This window comes from Dunckerocampus dactyliophorus, chromosome 2, assembly GCF_027744805.1.
Source record: "Dunckerocampus dactyliophorus isolate RoL2022-P2 chromosome 2, RoL_Ddac_1.1, whole genome shotgun sequence".
Classification (NCBI taxonomy): Eukaryota; Metazoa; Chordata; class Actinopteri; order Syngnathiformes; family Syngnathidae; genus Dunckerocampus; species Dunckerocampus dactyliophorus.
In genome coordinates, this window is record NC_072820.1 from 37,262,469 (window position 1) to 37,287,806 (window position 25,338).

The following is a 25,338-nucleotide window of genomic DNA, read 5'->3' on the forward strand; positions in this document are numbered from 1 at the left end:
ACAATTCCAAGGTCCTCAAAAAAAGGTAATTACTAATAAAATCAGTAATTCCTTTATAAATGGGTTATTTGCTTAGCCTTCTGACTGTCACGCACATACGAGCGAGTGTTGTTCACATGGCTGCGTTAGCTGCCGTTTCACTGATGGTTACACCGTGAGCCTCGAAAATGCAACATACATAAAGTGTTTGTTCTTCAAATGCCGTATTCAATTAAAGCTTTTTAGCGTCCTACGCCCACAAGATACTTTGGGTGGCATGTTTTGGCAGTTAAGCCGCACACGGCGGACATGATTGTTTTTGTTTTGGCACGACTGCGCACTATGTAAAGGAAAGTGGGATGAGGACGCTGGCCAAGATGTTAATTAGGGCAAGACACTACACTGCATTCAGGGATCGCTGCCGGCTGCAATACTACTAAACACAGGTGAACGCCATTGAAAGGCATATGCCGATCAGGTGATTTTTCACAGAAATGGTCCGATACTAATGGGCGGCCAATCGATCGGACCATCCCTAGTTTATACAAATATGTAGCTTACATTTTTAGGAAGGCTGCATGGTATCTTTGTAAATTTTTTTCTGTTTCTGTCAGCATTCAAATAATAATGGATTATATACAGTATAAAGCGCTTGTCAACGTCCCCAAAGCGCTTCACAGTGAAGTGAACCAATTATTCATTCACTCCTCACTATTGCCAAGGAGAAACCCATTAAGAAAACATTGCAAGGCTTTTTAAATACAAAATAAAATGCTAGAGTTCACATGAGACTTCAGCTCAGTGAGCATATTCTGTATTCTGATGATAACCATAGAAGCGGAAAGGGAACTTGATGAGCAGCAGTACTGTAACGTTGGAAGAAAATTTTCATTTAAAAAAGGCTGAAAAAGATTTCTAATAGTCGCGTTCAAGAGTTGTATCCACGACTTCTCCTCAAGCGAGTTCGAGGTTTTCTTCCTGTCACTCACAGAGAGATGCAGTTGTGGCACAGAGACCCGCTGGCAAGAAAAGTGTCTCAAAGATATGATGCTAATTTTAAGATGATGGTGATGAGTGAAGCAGAGAATCAAACAACTGTCAAGCTTATCAGACGTCAATCAGTGGCCCGCAACAAACTGTATTCAACTTTAAAGGATCCATTGTATTTTACAGTCGTCCCTCGCAATACCGCGGTTCGATTATCGCTCCATCGCTATATTGCGTTTTTTTCAGAAATGAATGAATGAATTATCACTGTTTTGTGGCTCACTATGGTCTATTCAAAACATATTGAAATACACATCATAGGTAGTATTCTGGTTACAAGGCGGCAGTAATGACAGAAAACATTGACACATTGCCTTACAGTACATTGCATTACCTTAACTCTGCATGAAGGCTTGAAGTCAGCCATGGCAAGTCCAACATAATAGAGTGAAAAAGGTTCTCCTCACATTCCGTGTGGAAGTGGTAAGTTTTTGGCTTCTTAAGTTTAGAAGAAATAAATTTGAGGCTAACTGGTTAGCTCACTAGCTTGCTAGGTAGCGGCCATCTCAAGTCCCTGCAGCATAAGAGTTGCGCAATGTGGTGTAAAGGTGACTATAGGGGTGTTATTTCATGTCCACAGGGCGCTAATGTTAAAACCATATTTAGGAAGTCATAAACAGTTTTTCTATGCTCTAACTACAAAAATATTCAATTTATTAACATTGAATCCTATATCCTGTAATTCATTTATCATGATCAGGTCTGGAACCAATTAACCACTATAAACAAGGGACGCCTGTACATGTAATCTGGGGATTACTACGATATGCTGTGATGTCCTAACTAGAATCCTAATCCTCATTTCATTTTTTTTTTTTAACATTTACACTAACCCACACCATCTGAATTTCTCAATGTGTTAGACACAATACAATACATGACAATACCTATTGGGTATACAATGTTTATATAATGGCAGTGGTGCTGTAAGTATCTGTATGAAAGCTGCTCTAATGGTTAGTTCATGTTTAGAGGCCATCAAAGAGAGAAGGACAAAGGAAGCAGGAAGGGGAAATTGGAGAAAATGCATTCATTCACATAAAAGTGCACTCTTATTTGAGAGGATGTGCATGAATCTTCAATATCCAGCCTCTTAAGGGGAGCAGAACATCTGCGTGGTCACCCTGCATAACAGCATTAGTGGATTTTCTCTTTTAATGTTGCACCTCTTCAGAGTATCTATTCCACACATTTTTGTTCATACCTTTCACTGCCTTGGCTGCCATTATTTCCCCACCTCCCTCCTCGTCAAAAGACCACATTCACAGTCTATTTCATCACCAGAAAGTTAGCATACACTGCACTATATACTCACCACTTTTGCCAAGGCCCTGACAAATGCCAGACATCCAGGTGTAACCAGGAGCTGGGATTTTGACGTGTTTCAAACCTTCGCTGGAAAAGAGACTCCAAGGGTTCAAAAGTTTATTTTATTGCTAAAATGGCTAACAAGTCTTGTAGTAGGCTATGCTCAAAGCTAGTATGAGTTAGCATTAGCAGTTAACTCTCATGAAAAGTAGCATATTAGCCATTTTAACAGCAATAAAGTAACAACTTATATCTATATATAATATTTACAGTCATTTCTGTACATCTTTTATCATTCATATTGATGTGCCGATCGATACTGAAATATCGGTACTATCTCAGATCAGTCAACTGCAAGCACTTGATTGCAGCACTTTCCTGGTTTAGCTGACCAATCAGAAGAAGCAAAAGTCAAAGGTTAATAGAGGTCCACGTGGAACATACCAAGTTACTTTAAGACAGAGGGGTCTTTCTCAACTTACTATGTAAATCATCATCTCACTTAATAATTTTATGACCACAAAGTAATTTTTTAAAATATATTTGAGATATTTAGTTTTGTACAAATGCATTGTGGTTGTTAAATTCATGTGATATACGAACTGCATACTGTATTTACATATTGACTGTGAGCGCTTGGTGCATTCCATCACTGTCAGCACGTTCAGCCAAAGAATGAAGAAAAAATGGATTCATGGAATGCATGCAGGCTTGCTGTGTCTCCCTGCCGACGCTCATTAAACACCACTATAGTACGGTATATCAAACAGAATAGTGGCGCAGTCATTTGTTAGAATCTCAAAGATTGTTTTTAATTTCCTTTCCTCACTGAACCATCCTTCATTAGATGTAGAGTAGAATAGGGGCAATGTATTGGAGTTACAAAGGGAGAGAGAAAAAACAGTTGCACAGATGTGCAGCAAATGTGATGTTTGCAATTCCTTGCTGGAGGAAATGGGAGGCAGCAGCGACTCTACTCTTCTTGCAATTCATCACAGCATCTGAGTGAGTCAGAATAGTCACCATGTTTGGACCTGGACGAAAATAATTAGCTCAGGATAATAGACTTTTCTTAACTGTCTGAGAGTTGCATTTTAATATGCATTGGTTTATTATAGTTTATTTACTTTCAGATTAAGATTCAAGAGTTTTATTGTCATATGCACAGTAAAACTGGTGGTTCTGCTATGCAATGAAAGCCTATAATTAGGAATGAATGTGAGTACGAATGGTTAATATGTGCCCTGCGATTGGCTGGCAACCAGTCCAGGGTGTACCCTGCCTCTCGCCCAAAGTCAGCTAAGATAGGCTCTAGCATAGAAAGTGAATGTACAAATGTAAGTCACACATAGGACCATTTCTATACTTTACTTTGTATAGTATTATTTTCAATATGTTGTATATATTGTATTTCATGCACTAAGCATAAAGACCAAGAATGCAAACATTACTATTTTGCTATTGAATATTATCATTAAATAATTGGTTTTATTTTTCTTATCATTATTAATATTAGTAGTGGTAGTAGCAGTTGGAGTGTAATAATAACCCCGGCTCGGTACCTACATGTTGGAGTCATCCCCAGTGAAGAGGGTTACTTTGCTATGCTTCCTGGTCGTGGAAAGGGTTCTGACTTTGTGCATATGCACCAAATGGCAGCTCAGAGTACTCCATCAGAGGAGTTCTGGAGAGCATCCCCCCTCCATAGTCCTACTGGTTCTTCAATGCCCACGTATGCAACAACAGTGTGACTTGGAGGGGTGAGATTGCGAGGAACGGCTTTCCTGTGCCGTGAAGCAACAACTGTGGGAGGGCTTGTGTGAGGGCATGGAGCACAATTTTCGGTCGGCTTCGAAGCGGTTCTACAGCAAACCATCTGACAGAAAAGGGCCTGCTGACCCCAAATGATAATATACTCTGGCGGTAGAAGGAATACTTTGAGGCCCTTCTCAGTCCCACTGACACACCTTCCCACGACATGCCTCCCTGGTGAGGAGTCCAGGGGTATGCCCAGCCGGGTGGAAGACCTTAGGTAGACCGAGGACATTTGGGAGGGATTACAGTATGTCTTGCAGCTGGCCTGGACACGTGTGTCACCCTGGTGGAACTGGAAGAGGTGGCTGGAGAACGCAAAGCCTGAACTTCCCTACCCAGACTGCTACCCTCGGACCCAGATAAGCAGAAGAAAATAGAAGGATGGATATTATTAATAAGCTAGTAGGAGTAGGTAATAATAATTCAGTCAGTAAATTAATATTACCTAAATAGCTTAATATTTGTGAAGTTGATAAATATTATTATTATTGATCAGGTTCTTTTGGTACCTTGAAAAACGCCATAAAAATGCGCTTATTTGTTTTTCTTTTAATTAGAAAAAAAAATCATTTTCTTAGACGAAACCTGAAGTTAGTGACAATGAAAAGCAGTGTATGCTGGCCTCTGGTGGTCACTAGAAGTAAGTGCAACAGACTCATTTCAGTAGGTGACTTTACATCGAATTATACAGCAAATAGTGTTGTTTTACGTTTGTTAGTTTTTTTGTTTCATTCAACATGATAGATGGGAGTGATCTTACAAATAAAATGTAAATTCATGACAGATGAAAAGTATTTTTGTCATTGTTTGTTATGATTAAATTCAATTTGAGACATGTTGGGCTGTAAAAGTGTCATGCATTACTTCACTCTTGTTCTTTTCATGTTTAATCAATGGTGTGCCAAGGTTCAAATATACTTGAAAAATTAAATGCTGTGAGCTTCCTCACCCCACACACCTTCCCCATCCTCTTCCTCCTGCCAGATGGATGCAGGATAATCCTGTTGATTTGAGATTCCAGAGCAGGACAGTAAGGTGACTCTTTGAGCCGCAAGTGTACGTCCTTTTTATATATATATATATATATATATATATATATATATATATATATATATATATATATATATATATATATATATATATATATATATATGTGTGTGTGTGTGTGTGTGTGTGTGTGTGTGTGTGTGTGTGTGTGTGTGTGTGTGTGGTGCCATCCAAATCTATTTTGCCTCCTATGTATCCATCCAGGCTGTTGCACTTCAGCTTGGAAATCAATTTGCTGTGTGGAGTGTGAGGAAGAGGGAGCAGCACGGCATATGAGAAATATAAAACCATCTAAGGACCAACATCCGGGTTACAAGGAAAGAAAAGGCAGGAAGCAGTGGAAATATGAGAAGGGAAAGATGGTACAATGGAAGTTAATGTACAGGATCACTTCTAGGATTTATTACACATGCAAATTTATATTTGTAGTTTACAATACAGAACAAATAAAAATGAACAGTAAAATGGTAAAAATAACATTTAATACTGAAATGGACATAATACTCAGTGTTGGGTTGTATGTTTGATTTGAAACCTTTAGATTGAGGTATGATACATACATTCAATTACATCTACTCTAAAGATGTGTCAGTTTTGTTGTCTGCATTTTAATTTACGGGCAAAATAACATATACCAAAGTCAAACGCCCCAAAAGTGGGACAATTTGCTGTTCAACCCAAAACTCCCTAGGGGGAAAAAATGCCTCAAAAGTCAAACAAAACTTGGAATTCAAACCGTTATCATTCATGACATGAGCATCTGAAACAAGTGTGTTTTGCTTTCTCTTTGGCTTTTTTTTTTTAAGTGATGTCACCACACAAGGGTACAAGTGATGGCAAAGAGGAGAAGTGTGATGATAACCAGAAATGGAACTTACTGAGACATTTTGTTAGGGACTTAAGCGCGTTTTGGCGTGAGGGAATCAAACATGCGCAGCAAATATAGCAAATTTCTGTATATTGCTATTGGCACAAGATGTCTTGAATTGTTGAAGATGGAGGACAACCAGGGAGAAATCCTTTCATTGAAACACCTAACTGTGGGATTTTGATGTTTTTATATTACTAGAGGTATACAAATGAGATCAAAATCCAGTCACTTCAATGAGAAACGTCTAAATTAAATAAAAGAATGAATAAACACAGGCCTTTTCCAATAGGCTGTCCTAAGACACTCACAATGCAACCACACACAAACACACAATGTAGATCACTAATGTCCACTGTGCAGTCTCTCTCAAAGAGGTTGATTGATAATAACAATAACAATAATGGTGGTAGTAATGCAGGCAGACTTGGTTCCATGTCAAATCCAAACCATTTTAGAAGTTCCTCCTGCCACCAAGTGAAGCTGCTCCAGTTGCTGTAAACATGCCCAGTCTGGTGCCTTTTTATGTCAACTCTTCCTCGCCGCTGTAAAAGTAATTGTTGCTGCCGGCCGGTTGCACGTATTCCTCCGTTTTGTCCCAGTCCGAGACCCAGCCTCCTCCCGTGCCCCCGTTGGGGTCGGCCCCCTGGTTTGTGGCGCCGTAGCCCACGCCACCACTGGTGCGATACAGCTCCTCCGTCTCATTTGCGAGCTCATCCTCATCCAGGATGCCGCATTTCTCATCGCTCAGCTGCTCCGGCTCAGCCCAGGCTTGTTTCTCTCCGGATGCAAAGAGGCCTGGGTGCAACATTTTCCAGTTATCATTAAAAGAACTCAGATTTCACATTTCAGCAAGCATTCATATTACAATATATCAAGTGCTAAACATATATATACTATAGAAATCAAACCTGGATATGCTTTAGTGAAGTCAGTGTATAGCTTGTATCGGAGTATAGATTTACTGTCCTCTAAAAATAAGTCAACACAGCCATTATTGTCTAAATAATGAGTATGCCTCATTATCAGCCACGTTGGCTCCAACTTTTAAGGCAGATAGACAGGAGGCTGTTCATCACTGTGCCCCAGTGGCCTAATGGATAAGGCACTGGCCTCCTAAGCCAGGGATTGTGGGTTCAAGTCCCATCTGGGGTGTTAGGTTTTGGGGTTGATTGGACTGGTTGCTAAAATACTCCTCAGGGTATAATCTGAACCAATGAAGTAGCAGTTTGTGAAAATACAGATCTCATGTCACAGTACTTGTTGAAATTCAAATTTCTCCCCAAAGAACCACAGCTGGGCCACACGGTGTACTAGTGGTTAGCATGTTGGCCACACAGTCGGAAGATCTGGAAGACCTGGATTTGAATCTCTGTTGGGCATTACTGTACTGGAGTTTGCATGTTCTCCCCGTGTGTGCGTGGATTTTCTCCGGGTACTCCGGTTTCCTCCCACATTGCATGCATGTTAGGTTAATTGGAGACGCTAAATTGTCCATAGGTATGAATGTGAGTGTGAATGGTTGTTTGTCTATATGTGCCCTGCCATTGGCTGGCGAACAGTCCAGTGTGTAACCCGCCTCTCACCCAAAGTCAGCTGGTGTAGGCTCTATGCATACCCCCGCGACCCTAGTGAGGATTAGCGCCATTGAAGATGGATGGCTGGAACCGCAGCTGGTGGCACTCATGCAGCCCCAGACCAAGACATTACCACCATGCTTGATTTCAGTTTGCTTTTTCAGTGCATCTGCACGTGCATAAAAAGTACTTTACAATTCCCTTTTGATGGCTTAGATTCTACTCTGAGGAGCAGCATGCAGGACGGGAAGTGGCATACTCAGTCTAATCACACCATAACCGAACACCGTTGAGGGGTACTCACTTGACTCAACACACCGCTAGCGACACAAGTGAGTAGTGGTATGCGGATCGATACTTCCGATATCAGCTCTTCAGGCTCTGAGATCCATTCTCAATCAAAATATCTATATTTTTGATACTTCAGTCATTTTAGGTAATGTATCATTAACAGGAACACAGTGTAAAATAACTGAATTATTGAGATCGTGCCTACATGATACACGGTTGGTGGGAACTACGTTTTACTCCGCATGAGTAAGGACATAATGCTCGGTTAGTCAGTCTAAGTCTGTTGAAACAATGGCTGATCGTAAACGGTGTGAATGTGTGAATTGTGAATAAAGTTTAGCAAGCAATCGAAAATGATCGAAAACAAAATCAGTGGTATCGCACATCACTACAAGTGAGTACCAAGATGCATGCTGGTAGCGTGATGGTCTGGTAATGCATGAGTGTTGCGGTTCAGTCAGGGGAAACACAAATTTGAACATGTACTGTGACATGCAATCTTTATTAATGGTTTAGTCTCCTCTGAGGAGCTTTTGGCAGAACAGGAAGTAGAATTATTTTTGAAACTAGCCCAAATACCCAAAAGCTAACACCCAAGATGGAACTCAACCCCCCCAAACCCTGGCTTAGGAGGACAGTGCCTTATCCATTAGCCACCCAGGTACACAGAAAAACGTCATAGACTGTATTGCCAGCTATTCAGACAACATGGCTTTGTGTTGACTCATTTTCAGTGGATAGCCAATCTATACTGCTGTACAAGCTGTACAGTGACTACTCTAAAGTATATCCAGGTTTCATTTCTATAGTATTATCCCTTGAGATGGTATAATAGTGGCTGAAATGTTCAAGGTCTACTCACTTTAGTGAGATACTGTACTCACCATAGAATATAACACCTCCATAATGTACAAGAGAGGCGATGAGAAACACACCTTGCCACTCTTCACGTGTCTACAAGAAAAGCTTCATATATTACATGCCAGCAAAAATTGTAAAAACAGAGCAAAAAGCGTCCTTGGATTTTTCATTGTGTGGCCTTGATCTAAGTTAAGGTTGAAAACACATGTTTTATACAGTTGTTAACTTATTTTTAGACCTATACTTGTATGACCATTACAAATGTTACAATGTTACTTAAAACAGTCAATAAAACTTCTATGCTGGCAACAGTTTGACCCTGGAACAGCCGATTTCTATTATTCCATTATTTCCTATCAGAATGTTTCTCTCAAAATCTAAATAAATCAGCCAGCATCTAGCAAAGAATTTTTTTAACTGTAGTTTCCGCTGGGCAGTCAAATCTCACCTTATGTTTTGTCATGGCACCAACTATAAGTGGGCAAACCATACCAGACAGTGTGCCCACCCCATTGGAGATGCCCATGAGGATGCTGGCATAGCGTGGAGCAATGTCCAAGTGGTTGACATTGAAACCTAAAAAGGTATAAACATATACATCTTCAGTTAGACACATGTGGCAGAAAATGAGAAAATAAATGATATACTGTAGATGTCTTCACCTGAGATTGCAAAGCCAGAAAATCCCACAGCAAGAACCAAGAAGGTGATGGCGACCCCCTTTGTGTGTGAGAAGCCCACCACCAGAAGCAAGGTGGCCTCCATGCCAAAGCCTGACATAGAGCACACAGGAGGAAGAAGAAGAGGTCTTTTTCAGCAGTGACCTCAAGTTTCCTCCGCACTGAACTGCATGTACACCGTGTACACCTCTCCATTTCACTTCACTATTGATCCTCTCTCTTCTTTGTGCAAAAATAGCCCACATTGAAAGAGGCAGCGCTTCTGATTTGTAGCGAGTCATGTTTGCCTCAATGCAGCAAAGCAAAGTTTAGGTCTAGTTTCTGGGCAGAATAGACAAACTTTTATACTAAGAAAAGGCTGGAAATGAAATCACATACAATGAACTTAGACAAAAATAATCTGGATAATAGGACAATGGAAGTGAAAATGAAAGAAAATAAGGAGTTTCTACAACATAACAAACTTTCTACACGGTTTTGGAGTGTGCCTGTGGGAGTTATTGTCCATCATCCATCAGGCCAACAGAAAGAAGCATTTCCCAAAAGTCTTCCCACAGACTTGGAAGCAGGATTTGAAAAGCAATATTCAAATCATAATAAAAATATGTATTATTATTAAAGATGCTTGACATTGGCTTTCTTACCGATATCCGGTATAGTGATATTGGCCAGCATTACTGATACCAATGTCAACTGATACCACTATTATCAAACTAAAGTCGTGCAGTGAACATATTATGCTTCTTTTATTGTGACGGCACTGGGTGCTGCATACTGCAATGGAAGTTATAGAAAAGATGCCATATTTACTTCAAACATTTAGTCCAAAAAACAGCGATCATCATCAAAAATCATGACCAATAGTCAACTTAAATGACATGCTCTCCTACTATCAAAAAGGAAGACAGATTATTTTGAATCACAAATAAGAATCCAATTAAAGAATACTTGCAGCAATAGAATTTGGAAAGCTGCACATTTCTATGCGGCACAAACATCCATGTGCAAAGTATAAAACGTTGGACTAATACAGTCAGTGATATTTTAAACAAGGTTTTAAACATTTCTGTGAGCAAACTTTATATCATGACTTATGGATTTATGACTGGAAAAAGATTGATCTCATCAATGATGTCGAATTAGCGTGGAAATATTTTTACGACGCCTTATCTGAAATTATGAACATGCATGCACCGTTTTCTCAAATTTCGAGTAAATGGTCGCAACAACTTTTGGTTTTCCTGCGAGCTATCAGAGCTTTTGAATGCAAGAGACGACGCTTGGGCTAACGCTAGAAAAAACAAGTCTCTGGTCGACTGGCTGAGTTTTAGACGACTCAGAAATCGTTGCACTTCTATTATTAAAAATATTATTAATGTGAGTGTTACTTGTCTAAAACTACAAGTAATCTAAATGACCCAAAGCAATTTTGGAAAATTATAAAATTGTCTGACAGAGCAATGCAAAAAAATGAACCCCCAACATGCATTGTTAAAAAGTCGCGTACTCTTACGGATAAATGGGAAATCCTAAATAGCTTCAATGAACATTTTGTTTCATTAGATTGTTTATATGAGGCATTGCACCCCAACTCTAAAACGTCACTTAAACACAAGGGGCAGTCTCTGCCCCCTTCATTACCTTGTTCAACTGCCTCGTTTGTTTTCAGACAAGTGACTGAGGCAGAGGTCTACAGAGCCCTTCAGCTGTTGCAAACTGACAAATCTACAATCTTGATCCTTTTTTTCTTAGATCGCCAAAAGATTTTACAACTGAACCTCTTACCTATCTTTTTAACCTGAGTCGTTCAAACAATGTTATCCCTGCTGTCTGGAAATCTGCTTATGTTCTCCCCTTGTTGAAAGGAGGGGACTCGGCCAACCTTAATAACTACAGGCCGATATCAAAGTTACAGTATGTGTTCTGGCAAAAGTCTTTCAATAAATTGTTGCTGCACAGCTTAAAAGATTTATTAGGGCTCATAATATTTTATCATGCAACCAATCTGGTTTCCGAAAACAACACAGTACAATAACTGCTGCAGTTAAAGTTGTTAATGATATCATTGAGTCACTTTTTATCGACTTGTCTAAAGCCTTTGACGCTGTTGATCATGACAACTTGTTACTGTATATCGGCTTTCTAAAATTGGGCTATCCTACACAGCTGTTGGCTGGTTTTCTAACTATCTGTCAGGTAGAACTTAGTGTGTACACTTTGCTTGTCTGTCTTCCTCCTACCTTTTAGTAACTAAAGGAGTACCCCAAGGTTCTGTTCTAGATCCTTTGTTGTTTTCCATTGATGTGAACAGTCTTTGTCAAAACGTATCGAGCGTCTTTTTTCATGTTTATGCAGATGATACAATCATCTGTTGTTCCTCTCCTTCAATTGACCAAGCCTTCGGTTTCTTACAGTCTGAATTTGTTGCTGTTCAGTCACATCTAAATCAGCTGAGGCTAGTGTTAAATGCAGACAAATATAAAGTTAGGGTTTTCTCAAATGGAAAACGGCTACCCTCTCAGATTCCTAAAATCAAAACAGCTGAAGGGAAAGAAATTCAAATAGTCTCATCGCACAAGTACTTAGGCATCATTATCGATGAAAATGTGCCCTTTAAACAACATATTGAGCATCTTGTACGTAAAGTGAAGCTACATTTTTTTTTTCTTCAGAAATAAATCCTGCTTCTGAGCTTATACAACAAAGCGTTTCATTTCTGCTACTTTCTTACCTTTGCTGGATTATGGTGACCTTCTTTTTATGAATGCGTCAGAGCATCTTTAAAAAAAGCTTGTTTACCACTCTGCTTTACACTTCATGACCGGCCGTGGCAATGGTGTTCACCATTGTACATCGTATGCTGCAGCAGAGTTTCCATCCCCTTATGTTCGCAGGTGGACTCACTGGTTGACTTTCATTTCGAAATGTATTCTTGGGCTCCTACCTCTGCACATACATGCATAAACACCATGCACAAACAACAGCATGCTCTGCGCGCTCAGAAAAAAGTACTGATGGTTGTTCCTAGTGTCAGAACAGAGTTGGACTGTTTGTTAGTTAGACAGCATTCCACTACGCTGCACCTTTTGCATGGAATGATCTGCAAAATGACTTCAACTTGTCTCAACTTGTTATGTTAGGAGAATTTAAGGAACGTGAAATCAAGGGGCTTGGCCAGTGGAACTATTCTTAAATATTTTTAAGTGTTGATTGTTCACTGTGAACATTGTATTGTATGTCGGGAATGTCTTGTCAGAAACTTTGTGTTATGCTGCCGTCTTGGCCAGGTCAGTCTTGTAAAAGAGATTTTTAATATCAATGAGGTTTATGTGGTTAAATAAAGGATGAATGAAAAAAGTGGGCTGCAGTTATGCTAGCTGCGTGTGACTGAGGTGTGCTATTTGATTAAAAACATTAAAGGAAGACGCCTTACTTACTTATTTACTACACATTGCAAATGGCATACATATAATTCCAGACCGGGGACATGCTGGGCTTGCAAGCTTGGTGCTCTTTGGAGCATGTCATCGCTTTAGTGCCGATATCATTATCAGCAGAAAAACCTATACCGATACCGATGTGAACCCATTTTTATGCCAATATCGGGCACCCGATATTATCAGACATTCGTAATTATTTTCGTATTATTACCATTCTTATAATTACCGTACTATTAGTAATAGTAGCAGTGGTAGTAGTACAAGTATATGATATTTAGGGATGGACACTCAAGACCGATATCGATACCGATAGCTATTAACTGTAGTTTGTGCACATTTGGAGGTAAGAACGACTCAAACAAAGTCGGATTTGACAAAATGTACCAGTAGATTTGTCCTTACAAACCGTGGCTCCAAGGAATTTACCAGCCGACAAAAGCCGTTATCTTCAACAATGGCAAAGGGTTGATCATCCAGCACCATCATTTCCATGATGAAATCACAGGTCGCTTTAGCTCTCGGGTCGCCTCTGGCAAACATTTTTTCACTTTTCAAACATTGCGGCGATAGCAGCAAACCCCGAGCAAGCCCCTTTGAAACAGTGACAAATCCCACATGATCGACCCCATGTTAGTTTACAAGTGAGTTCAGGGGAAGTTACGACAGGCCGTTTGCAGCAAGTCACAGAAAAGGAGCACTTGATTTGCTCAACCTAACTCCCCACCTGCACAGTACAGGTAATCTCACCTCACTGGAGCCTTTTAAAAATGTTATCAGTCATGAGATTTATCAGTATGATCTCATAATTCCTCATATCGGCCCGATAATTGTCCATCCATCCATCTTCTACGCTTCTAGGGGTGCTACTAGGGTCGCAGGCATATGCTGTAATTCTAGCGGACTTCAGGGTGAGAGGCGGGGTATACCTTGCACTTGTCGCCAGTAAATCGCAGGGCACATACTGTATAGACAAACAACCTTCACAACAACTACAGCAACATTTACTGGCATGCCTGGCAGAGTTGAACACAGATCTCCTGACTCCTGACTGTGTGGCCAACATGCTAACCAGTAGGCCACTGATTATTATCATGCGCTCCATAATAATAATGCTAGTATTTATATTTTGTTTCATATTATTATAAACTTACTGTACCTCCACAGTTCATAATTTTCCTGACGTTAGTGGTGGTCATGATGTTGTTGGAGCGCAGGTAATCAGCAAGCTGGCCTCCAACTGGCACAATAATGGTCATGACCAGGTGGGGAAGAGCAGACACTATTCCCACCTGCAGGAACAAGAGAGAGTTGGATGAAGGTGGACACAGGAGGAGAAGATTGGTGTGAAGATCAGAGTATTTCCTTGGCTCACCTTGCTAATCTCGAAGCCAAACACCTCCTCAAAGTAGGCGGGCTGGCTGATGAGGAGCAAGTAGAAGGTCCAGCTCCTGCAAAAGTTTGCCACAATAATGGCGTAGACTGGCATGGATGTGAAGAAGGCCCTCCATGGTGTGTTGAATTTCTGGAACACAGCAGAACTTTTTGGACTTTCATAGATACCAAGACAACAGGTGATGAAAAGGTCATACGGACCGACACTGAGTGTTGAGCTGAGTCGCCGATGCTCTCTTCGATGTATTTCCTCTCCTCCTCAGTGATGGTGGGATGAGCGGCGGGGCTTTCGTAAGACACCATGATCCAGAAGCAGTACCACAGGATCCCAAAACTTCCTGGAGGAAGAAGAAACTGTAGGGTTAAAAAGGCTCCATTGGCATGTATTTGTTCTCACTGTAGACACACAGCAGCTTTCTCAATGAAACTGCAAAGCACCATGTCTTACCATAGACATAGAAGACTGACGACCATCCTGAGTACTGGACCAGGATTCCAGCTAATGGCATGGCGATCACAGCACCGGCATAAGAACCTGTTTCAGACAAAACATCACAGGTTAATTGGACAAATAAGTGATCGAGCTTTTCAAGTGGATGTAAAAAAAAAACGCACCACAAAAGGCTGTCGTAGCCAAGCGACTTCTTTCAAGAGGAGGTGCCCATTTGGCCCAAATACCATGACAGGCCGGGTAGGACACCCCCTGTAAGAAGAGAATACATTAGCAAGCTGGAGAGAAACAGAAAGGCCTTCAAGATTATTTTATATTTAATACAGAGCAGTGATTACATTTTGGAAATCATGTGTATAAATGTAAGTAAAGTGGTTTCATAATCCTTAGTGCATTTTTGGAATCGTCTTCTTGTGTGTGTGCCGACTGTCCCTGTCCTTTCTGTTGTGTGGGACAGTGAAGCGCTCTACACCTAGTTAGTAATTCAAAGTCTGATCAGCCACAAGTGACCAGATAGATAATTGGATAAACTATAGGCACTCAAATTGGCCATTGTGTAAGGCCATCGTGTGGTGGTCCATATAGTTGGACAATCCAGGATTTCCTTAATGTGTGGCTGTCTGTGTGACTGCCGACACTCCCTGTCCTTTCTGTTGTGTGGGACAGTGAAGCCCTCTCGCCCCTAGTTAGGGCACAATAATTCAAATTCTGCTTAGAAACAAATGACTATATAGATAAACATGTACATAATGCAACATGTATTTTATATTTGAGATAGAGTAGTGCCTCTGTCCGATTTTGTTCCTGCCGACTCTCCCTGTCCTTTCACTGATACGTATGTGGGACAGTGAAGTCCTCTACCAATGTGTCCATTTTTATTGGGCTTTTGGGCACAATAATTTCAATTCTGCCTAGCAATGTGTCCAGCTAGATAGGTAGATAGATACAGTAGCTAAGATAGCTTGAAGGACCCTTTGCGATTTCTATTTTTATATTTAATACAGAGTAATGCTTCTTTCCGAGTGAGCCCTGTCTGATTTAAGTGCCTTTGTTCCTGCTGGATTTCCTTGTTCTTTTTCTGCTGCGTGAGGCAGTAAAGCCTTCTTCTCTTAGTTGCAATGGAAGTTGTAGAGTGCGGCAAACAAGCCCCAAATTGCCAAGGAAACAGCATTTGCAACACATGCTCAGATTTATAGTTGAACATATAAACTATACTGATTCAAATGTTTAACTATGGCAAAAGGCCTCTGGTAGCGTAGTGTTTCATATAGTAATCCCTCGTCTATCGAGGTTAATTGGTTCCAGACACGAGTGCGGTAAGTGAATTTCCGCAAAGTAGGATTCCTTCTTTTATAAATGGAATATTTTTGTAGTTACGGCATAGAAAACCTGTTTACGATCTTCTAAATACAGTTTTAACATTATTAGAGCCATCTAGACATGAAATAAAACCCATACAGTCACCTTTACATTCATATTACCCGAAAAAAACAGCTAAAAAAAAAGGCACCTAAGAATGCCCATAATGTGACGCACCAATTCCGCCTATAAAGCTTTCTGAAAAAAACTCCAAAAACCGGCAACAATGCTACATTTACATTATGTGACCTGCATATTAACCAAGCTACAGCGACATTGTTAATATTATTATTGTTATTAACATTGTTACACCAAAGAACTACTTTGATGGCGTAGTGACACCTCGGCACACCACACAGACTACTACTAGCCAGCTCGGGACTAGTTTCAACACACACTCATGTGCAGTTTTCCTTTAATGGCTTATACTGTATTTTTATTATAGTGCGTTTAGCAATTTTTATGCTTGAAAATGCTTAATTTGAGCAAAAATCTGTAGAATTTGCTTAAATATGCATATTTTTTTTTACTAATAATAGGCCATAATCAACAACAAAACAGCAATCATTCATTTATTCATCAATGTTTGAAAAACTGCGATGGAGTGAGGGACGACTGTATAGACATGTGCAGCTGGTGTGGCTTCAGTCCCCGTTTCCGACTTCCATTCCCCACTAATCCAAGCTGAATGTATGTTTTAGTGGAAATAAGCTGTAGAGAAGAGCAAAGTACCTCCACAAGGCCTTGAAGCACCCTGACAACAATGACACAACCAAAATGCATGCGAGCTGCCGATGGGATAAGCATGTTCAGGAAAGAAGTGGCCACTATAGCAAAGCCAAATACTCTGAAAGAAAGAAGAAGAAAGATATTAGTACATATGCAGTGGTGTGAAAAAGTGTTTGCCCCCTTCCTGATTTCTTTTTTGCACGTTTGTCACACTTAAATGTTTCAGATCATCGAACAAGTTTAAATATGAGTCAATGACAACACAAATGAACACAAAATGCAGTTTTTAAATTATGCTTTTTATTATTAAGGGAGAAAAAAATCCATACCTACATGGCCCTACATGGTCTCCAGCAAACCACAGTGAGTGCCATTTATTCACAAATGGCGAAAACATGGAACAGTGGTGAACCTTCCCAGGAGTGGCCGGCCAACCAAAATGACCCCAAGAGTGCAGCGACGACTCATCCAAGAGGTCACAAAAGACCCCACAACAACATCCAAAGAAATGAAGGCCTCACTTGCCTCAGTTAAGGTCAGTGTTCATGACTCCACCAGAAGAAAGACACTGGGGAAAAACGGCCTGCATGGCAGAGTTCCAAGATGAAAACCACTGCTGAACAAAAAGAACATTAAGACTTGTCTCAATTTTGTCAGAAAACATCTTGATGATCCCCAAGACCTTTGGGAAAATACTGTGTGGTATGACCATACAAAAATTAAACTTTTTGGAAGGTGTGTGTCCCATTACATGTAGCGGAAAAGTAACAACGCATTTCAGAAAAAGAACACCATACCAACAGTAAAATATGGTGGTTGTAGTGTGATGCTCTGGGTCTGTTTTGCTGCTTCAGGACCTGGAAAACTTGCTGTGATAAATGGAACCATGAATTCTGCTGTCTACCAAAAAATCCTGAAGGAGAATGTCCGGCCATCTGTTTGTGACCTCAAGCTGAAACCAAATTGGGTTCTGCAGCAGGACAATGATCCAAAACACACCAGCAAGTCCACCTCTGAATGGCTGAAGAAAAACAAAATGAAGACTTTGGAGTGGTCTAGTCAAAGTTCTGACCTGAATTTTATTGAGATGCTGTGACATGACCTTAAAAAGGCGCTTCATGCTCAAAACCCTCCAATGTGGCTGAATTACAACGTTAAATTGCAGTTGTTGCTGCTAAGGGTGGCCCAACCAGTTACTCGGTTTAGGGGGCAATCACTTTTTCACACAGGGCCATGTAGGTTTGGATTTTTTTTCTCCCTTAATAAAAAAAAAAAAAAAAAATTTTTAAACCTAATTTTGTGTCATTGTGTTGTCATTGACTAGTATTTCAATTTGTGTGATGATCTGAAACATTTAAGCGTGACGAACATGCAAAAAAAAAGAAATCAGGAAGGGGGCAAACACTTTTTCACACCATTGTAAGAGAAGAAAATGGAGTCCATATAAGTGAGGCACCAACCTGTTTGCAGCAAACTTCTGGCAGATGAACCCTCCTGGGATTTGTGTCACTATGTATCCCCAGAAGAAGGAGCCGTGGATCATTCCCACTGTCTCCGGATCCCAGTCAAACTGAGCTTTCTGTCAAGACACAGCCAGGTAAGTCACTTAAAAAAGAAAAAGAAAAAAGAAAAAAAGAGCTACTCACAACTATGACCTCCTTGTTGTCCCGAAAGATAGTGTGGCTGTTGACCATGCTGACGATGGCCACGCCCAGGTTGCATCGGATGCCGAAGGATATACAGAAGCCGATGCCGGAGAGGATGGCGATGATGTAGCGGCGGGGCAGGCCGAAGCATGTGCAGTCCACTATGGGCAACTCCTTCTCCTCCACCAGCTCCGGCCTACCCTCGGCTGATAGCTCGATGGTCTCGCCATTCTCCTGCTTCTTCTCTAGAGCTCTGGGATGAAGGAAAGGAAGGAGTGGATGGATTAGAATACAAGGAACGCTACCATTTACTTGAAGGAACCATATTTGATAACTTATTACTGATGTTTCTGACAAGGCACCTCTTTAACATGGCTTTTCACACCAAGTGAGCTTCAAAATCCAAATTTCAGTCAATCTAAATCAAAATCAGTGCTATAATGTCATAGAAGCATGTGCTTACCCATAGTCAATAAACAAAGAAACATATTTCTAATAATGAACAATGTATCCTAAATGTACATTAGACTGATATATCATCAGAAGAAAAAAGGTAAAGGTAAAGGTAAAGGTAAAGGTAAAAAATTTGCCATGTAAGAAAATGTACAAGTATTTTAATGAACTTAGAGAATATCAATTAGCCAATTTTCCCAGTGAACACAGAAGTCACGTCTGTTGTCCAAAATAGACAAATGAATAATAAAACTGTCCATTTTCACACTCTTGCCAGCTATGTATTTGACTACCCCATGCACAACCTCAGCAAAAGAGAGTACAGTATCTCCGTACACCTCCTTGCTGATTCAGCATTGGCTTCCCGTCTACTCGAGGTGTTTTTAGCCTATATGTTAGGATTCGGTTTTGCACAGCTACACTCATCACCTGACAGTATGGTGCGGTGTGGGTAAAAGATGTAAACATGGACACGTCATTGACAAGTGCAGAGCAGATGCCGTGATACTTTGGACAGCGTTGCCAACTTGGCGACAAATCTGGCGACATTCCAAACCCTTTTGGCGACATATTTTCTCAAAGGCGACTGGCGACAAATTCAGCGACTTTTTCTGGTTTTCTGGTATTTGGCGACTGAAAAGTGAAAGCACGTATTGTTCCGCAGTTTTTGTGCTGAAAATATTTTGGAAGACATGCTGGCATACATGTACTGTAACACAGATATCCTCAATGTTTTATAATCATTAGACCAGGCGTCACCAACGAGTGTGAATGTGAGTTGTGGACACCAGCATTTTGTTAATGTTCTGGTAAAACAAGCATATTCGCTTTGTTTGGGTTTAAAATAAGCTCTGAAAATAAATGTTACAAAAATGAGTAGCTCTTGGCCATTTTCATTTTCTAAAAGTAGCTCTCACAAGGAAAAACGTTGGTGACCCCTGCATTAGACAATGGTCAATGACTTATGGACAGTTAGTTGCTAAGCCCCAAGTCCCATGCCCCTGCAAAAATGTTTTGCTGGATGGGAGCCGTGTTTTTCAATCAATGTTGCTCAAATTTTGCTTGTCAGTCCCCTAAAGGTGCATACCAAATTTCGTGGTGATTCAGCTTAACATTTACAGTGGGTGTTTTGAAGAGGACATTGGGCTGTGTGATAAATTTAAAGTCAATTCAAATTAACGGGTCCAACTTTGGTGTATTAGTCATACAAATAATAGCACGGGCAACATAGTCGGGGTGCATGTTTTGACCAGTTTTCACCCTTTTGTGTGCACGGGTTCAGGAGTAGAAGAGTTACCTTGTCATATTTGTGTAAGATAATCTTTTCATAGGACTGTACATTACATCCACGTTGTCCAAGGCTAAAAATAGTCTGGCTTCATTAGGTACACTCAAATGAGATGCTCATGCTCATTTTTGAGTCACACTGTTTATAATTGTGGTTGTAGTTAGCAGTAGCTGAATAAGCTCACCAAACACCATTAAGGATGGCGTAGTACACTTCTACACCACCAAAGGTATTATTATAATACCTGTAGATGTCATTTGGTGTCATTTGGCCAGCTACAGCAAAAGAGATGAGATATTTGAACAGCAAGCCAATAGGGAAAATAACTGCAATTCAACATGAAACACACATGCTCTTTTAATAAGTCAGTCAGGTTTCTTGCCATCATTGATGCTGATCAAGTATTAATAGATTCTCAAGCTTGAATTATTCATATCTCGAGATCCCTTGAACTATTTTTGTCTTGCTCGTCACACTCTGCCGGGTTTTTTTTCCCATCATCTCCCCTGACTCACACACATAGTCCTGATAGCAGCTGGCAGTTTAGTCCATGCATCTCCCATCGTCAAAATGTTTGGGTTTTTTAAAAATGATATTTCTACACTGTATATCTTTTCTGCAGGAATGACTTCTCATGGCCTGACCCTGAATTAAAGACAATCCATGGTAATCCTTCCAGGCTACCTGACCGTCCCCCTCCCCCCCACCTCTGTTGCTCATATGAGGACAAGTCGTGATGGTTATTACAAACACGGAAAACTGATCTGTCTGGAATCTGGATGACATTACAGGAAGATCAAGCCACGTATCCCCCCGTGTATCCCATCAGCATGGGTTTCTTTCCACAAAAAGGCCAAGGACAAAATGTCAAGGATTCAGGGGGTAGATAAACATACTGTTTGCAAAGTATGGAAATCTGTGACCTGTGACCTGCATTTATTTGAATACATGAGTATGTCCTTACTATGCTCAAGTACAATATTTATGCTTCATAAATTCAGAGGAAATTACATTTATTTATTTTTGTACTTTTGATTTATTTAATATTAAACCAATATTTATCTTTTTTTTTTTAATATGTGACTATTTCATTATTATGCTAAAATACAATATTTCTGCAGCAATTCAGGGAATTTTGAGTTGTTGTTGTTTGCTTTTGATTGATTTATCAGTTGATAAATATTTGGTACCTACTTTTGAATTCATGACTACTATATACTGTATATCCTTACTATGCTAATATGCAGAATTTCTTGCAGCAAGGTTTTTTTTTACAATTATGGTATTACAACATGGTAAATATAGCAAGATTAAAATAATGTATTTTTAATATTTCTATTGTTATTTTTTTATTCAATATTTTTTATGCCTGAAATCATAATTTACCCTACAATTGATAATGAAACAATAAAGATAATACTGGCATGCAAAAATATGAATAACATGCAGTATCAGATACAGTCTCATATGTTATAATGAAATACTGATTTCTTTTATAAGGATGTATGTGTGTATGTATGAGTGGTTAGCATGAGATCTGGGTTCAAATCTCTGCTTGGGCATTTCTGTGTGGAGTTTGCATGTTCTCCCGGTGTGTGTGTGGGTTTTCTCCGGGTACTCCAATTTCCTCCCACATTCCAAAAACATGCATGTTTGGTTAATTGGAGACTCTAAATTGTCCATAGGTATGAATGTGAGTGTGAATGGTTGTTTGTCTATATGTGCCCTGCCATTGGCTGGCCTCTCGCCCGAAGTCAGCTGGGATAGGCTTCAGCATACCCCCGTGACCCTAATGAGGATGAGCGGCATAGAAAATGGATAAATGGAGGGATGGAAGAATTGGAAATTCTTCATGAGATTATAAAAGAGTTCAAATTTGTTTTTGTTTTTTTAAAGAGGGGACAGACAGACTTCTGTCCTTTTAGCTTAAGGCAATTGTCATTTTAAAAGCTAAATATACCTAATTTTATGTAATAAATCATTTCAATTCAGAATGAATTTAAAAATACGGGTGGGCAAGAAGATATTTGTCTTTCCTTTTTGGTATTGGACTGGATAAAGCGGTTGAGTAGCTGTGTTGCATCACGTCATTCCATCTAATGATGCCTATACAGTACATTGACTTAAGGATGGGAATGCTTCCTTCATCCTAGTCTAGCGTGCGGCTGGGTGCATGTTACGCACGGAAGCGATGCAGCACCTGAGAGCACATGTGCCTGGAGGAAGTGTCACCTTATAGGCCCACTGGCCTAATCCCGGACGGCCCATCGAAGTGGAGGGGGGGGGAGGCTACAACATAACCACCAACGGAAGAGGGAAAGAGAGGCAGCAAAGGTGTATACGGCCCGTGGGGATTTACGTGGCTCAACAGCTTGGAGCAAGGAGGGAGGCTATTTCTGGAGAGGATTTAAGTGTTTAGACGCTGGATCGGATCCCGCAGGGAAAGAAAGAAAGGAAGTTCATCAATACCTGGCTGCCATGCATATACTGTACATCATTGACAAGACTCATACAACAGTTACGCTTATTCTCTCCCACGCTGTCCACTGGGTCAAAGGTCAACCCCACCCAACTGCCATGTTCCAACATTAGATGTATTGATACCTTTTTTTTTTTTACTGTCCTTTAAGTGTTCTGCCTGTAATGTGTCACACTTTGGATGCTCAGTGATGCTTCATCTTCATCTTCCATTAACTGCCACTTCATATAGATGGCATACATCTCCCTTCACAAACATAGTAATGCTCCGTATGATTACATGTTTATTCATGTGTATCCATGCTTGCTGTGGCGTAGACCTCTTCCTAATGTTACACCTCTCTTAATGTGGCCAACCGAGGCAACCAAAATATTAGAAACACCACACAGTTTGATGCAGTGCAGTTCTCCAACCCCAGTAATAAACATATGGTCCAATGAACCTGTCGAACAGAGTCACTCACGAGTGAACATGGCTAGCCTTGCTGAATTTACTGATACAGTTCTCATGGGGCGGTGCAGCTCATATTGTTGTTCTTTACAAGCCAAGGGACGGATACATCTCTTTAAAATTCATGTTGATCTTTACTCATTAAGTTGTGTTACACATCTTAATTTTGCTTTTTCTTGATTTTTGTGTTAAATATTTGTGTTTTAATACATTTTAAAATTTTACTTTGACCATTTCTTTATCTTTTCATGTATTTATGATTTTATACAGTATGTTTTATATATTTTTCCATGTTTTACTTTCTTTTCTTTTCTATTGTTTCATCTATTTACAGTATACTGTTTTGTACAAACCCTTGTATATATTTTATTTCTACATTTATTCATTTGCTTTATACTATACATTTTATATTTTCCTACTTTTCCTTTTATATATTTTTTTTGTGTTTTAAATTGGTTTATTATTTATAACTTTAAGTTTATTTTTGTACATTTGTGTTTTGGTATTTTTTTTATGTATTTATATTGTGGTTTATACTATTCATTTTTTATTTTTATGTATATATTCTATGTATCTTTATTCTTTATTTATTTTAGAGATTGCAGGACAGCAAAGTGATCAATAATGCATGCCAGTTTCCTGTGCGATTTGTGTCCCAGTGCAGTGGGCTTTTTTTAACACGAGGATGCATTTCATGGTTTGTATGTTTCGCAGCATGCTGTGGTTCTAATAATTGTGTATTTTTGTGTGTGTAAATGACATACCCATATATTTTGCCCAGAGTAGTGGCAGCCACAGCCTTAAACCTGTCCGGCCGGATCTCCATCCTCACTTAGTCCAGCCTGTGCGCGCTCCCGACAGCTTAGTCCTGTGGTGCACGCGCCTAATGGCTCCCACTAACACATCCAAACTTCAGAGTAAAAAAATAAAAGTTGCTTTCAGTCCAGAAGACTCGACACTGTAACCTTCAGCTGCCTTGGTGGAAAGTAAAGTCAATCAATAACATGATCAAATCTCACTTGTTTCAAGTCCTTAAATGTAGTAAAAAGGATTAAAAACAACTTTCTTTTATATTCTCGGGTGTCCGCACAGGTTCGAAGCCCGCGGGAGGCAACTTTCGACAGGATTCATGGCCGAGCGTTGTCTCTGGCCGCGGTCCTGAATCCAGATTACCGCAGCCCCCGGCTCACTAATCTCTCCAAGTGGGAGTGTAGTGAGTCTGTCAGCCAGGTAGCATGTCACTTCCTCCCACGCAGCCCCACGCAAACTAAGCGCCTGCTATTCGTGGAGCACATGGCGTATGTGGAGGGAGTAAACCGTGGAAGCATATTAGACAGAAGGCTACTTGGAAGAAAGAAAACAGGAAAGGGAGGGGTTCCGGGATCGTACAGTCACATTATTGGGAATACTGCTCCTGTACAGTTAATAAACTTTCTAGCAACGTAAACTCTTTATCAAAATCTTAAATCATACAAATGCGCATGTTGTGCACTGTTGGAAGGTTCTAAGCGGGGCTTCAAAATGCTCCCATTTCAGGAGGAAGAACAAAATGGTGAGCAAGTAATTTCCTGCAAATAACAATTGAACTGAAACAGGTTGTTCATCTGCAGATCAAGTTTAAGACCATAGCTATGGCCTTTGAAGACTTTGTTTCTGATGCCCGGGATTGTCCCGTGTCAGGACAGCCGATTGAGTCCTCCGTTTCAGTTCTGGTGACGTTTTTTGGGGTCTACCACCTGACTGTTTTGTTCCGTAGCCCTCAGGATCTTTTCAGAAATTCAAAACAACCATCCTGCTCCATCTAACCTCAGCAATGGTGTGTTGTAAGTGGTCTTGCTTCTGCAACTCATGTTCAAAGACAGAAAGCTTTTTTTGCCTTTGCCATCAGGTCATGATAGTGTGCATACATGCCAGAAAATGTCGTGGAACCCACATTTTTGAGCAGATTGTGGCTTTTAAATGGTGTGGTCCTCAACTTTTGATGAGCAGATGGAAAGCCTATTTCAGTTCAATTGTTTTTAACAAATTGCCTGCTCAACATTTGTTGTCTCATGCTCCTTTCTCTTATTGTTGTTGCATTTTGAAGCTGGACTTAGAATCTTCTTAAGATCCAACAGCGCAAAATGTAAATTCTTGCAGTTTTTCAACTTTATCAGGAGGTGTATCTTACAATATTAT

The 25,338-nt window shown here is 40.2% G+C and overlaps 2 protein-coding genes and 1 non-coding gene across 3 annotated transcripts in view; 2 read left to right on the plus strand and 1 right to left on the minus strand.

Moving 5' to 3' along the window:
* LOC129168418 (cytochrome c oxidase subunit 6B1) overlaps positions 1-25,338 on the plus strand; it is a 210,160-nt gene that overhangs the window by 114,353 nt on the left and 70,469 nt on the right. The window lies entirely within an intron of this gene.
* Positions 5,577-24,449, minus strand: LOC129168367 (vesicular glutamate transporter 1-like). Its single transcript, XM_054753559.1, has 13 exons — positions 23,925-24,449; positions 18,491-18,743; positions 18,305-18,423; positions 16,848-16,962; positions 14,921-15,008; positions 14,754-14,840; positions 14,507-14,643; positions 14,286-14,435; positions 14,070-14,202; positions 9,456-9,566; positions 9,242-9,369; positions 8,817-8,886; positions 5,577-6,862 (listed from the first exon to the last, which is right to left on the minus strand). Exons 1-13 carry the CDS (start codon positions 23,984-23,986, stop codon positions 6,588-6,590), a joined length of 1,728 nt encoding a protein of 575 aa, XP_054609534.1. The 5' UTR covers positions 23,987-24,449; the 3' UTR covers positions 5,577-6,587.
* Positions 7,147-7,219, plus strand: trnar-ccu (transfer RNA arginine (anticodon CCU)). Its single transcript has one exon. It is a non-coding gene; the product is annotated as a tRNA-Arg (tRNA).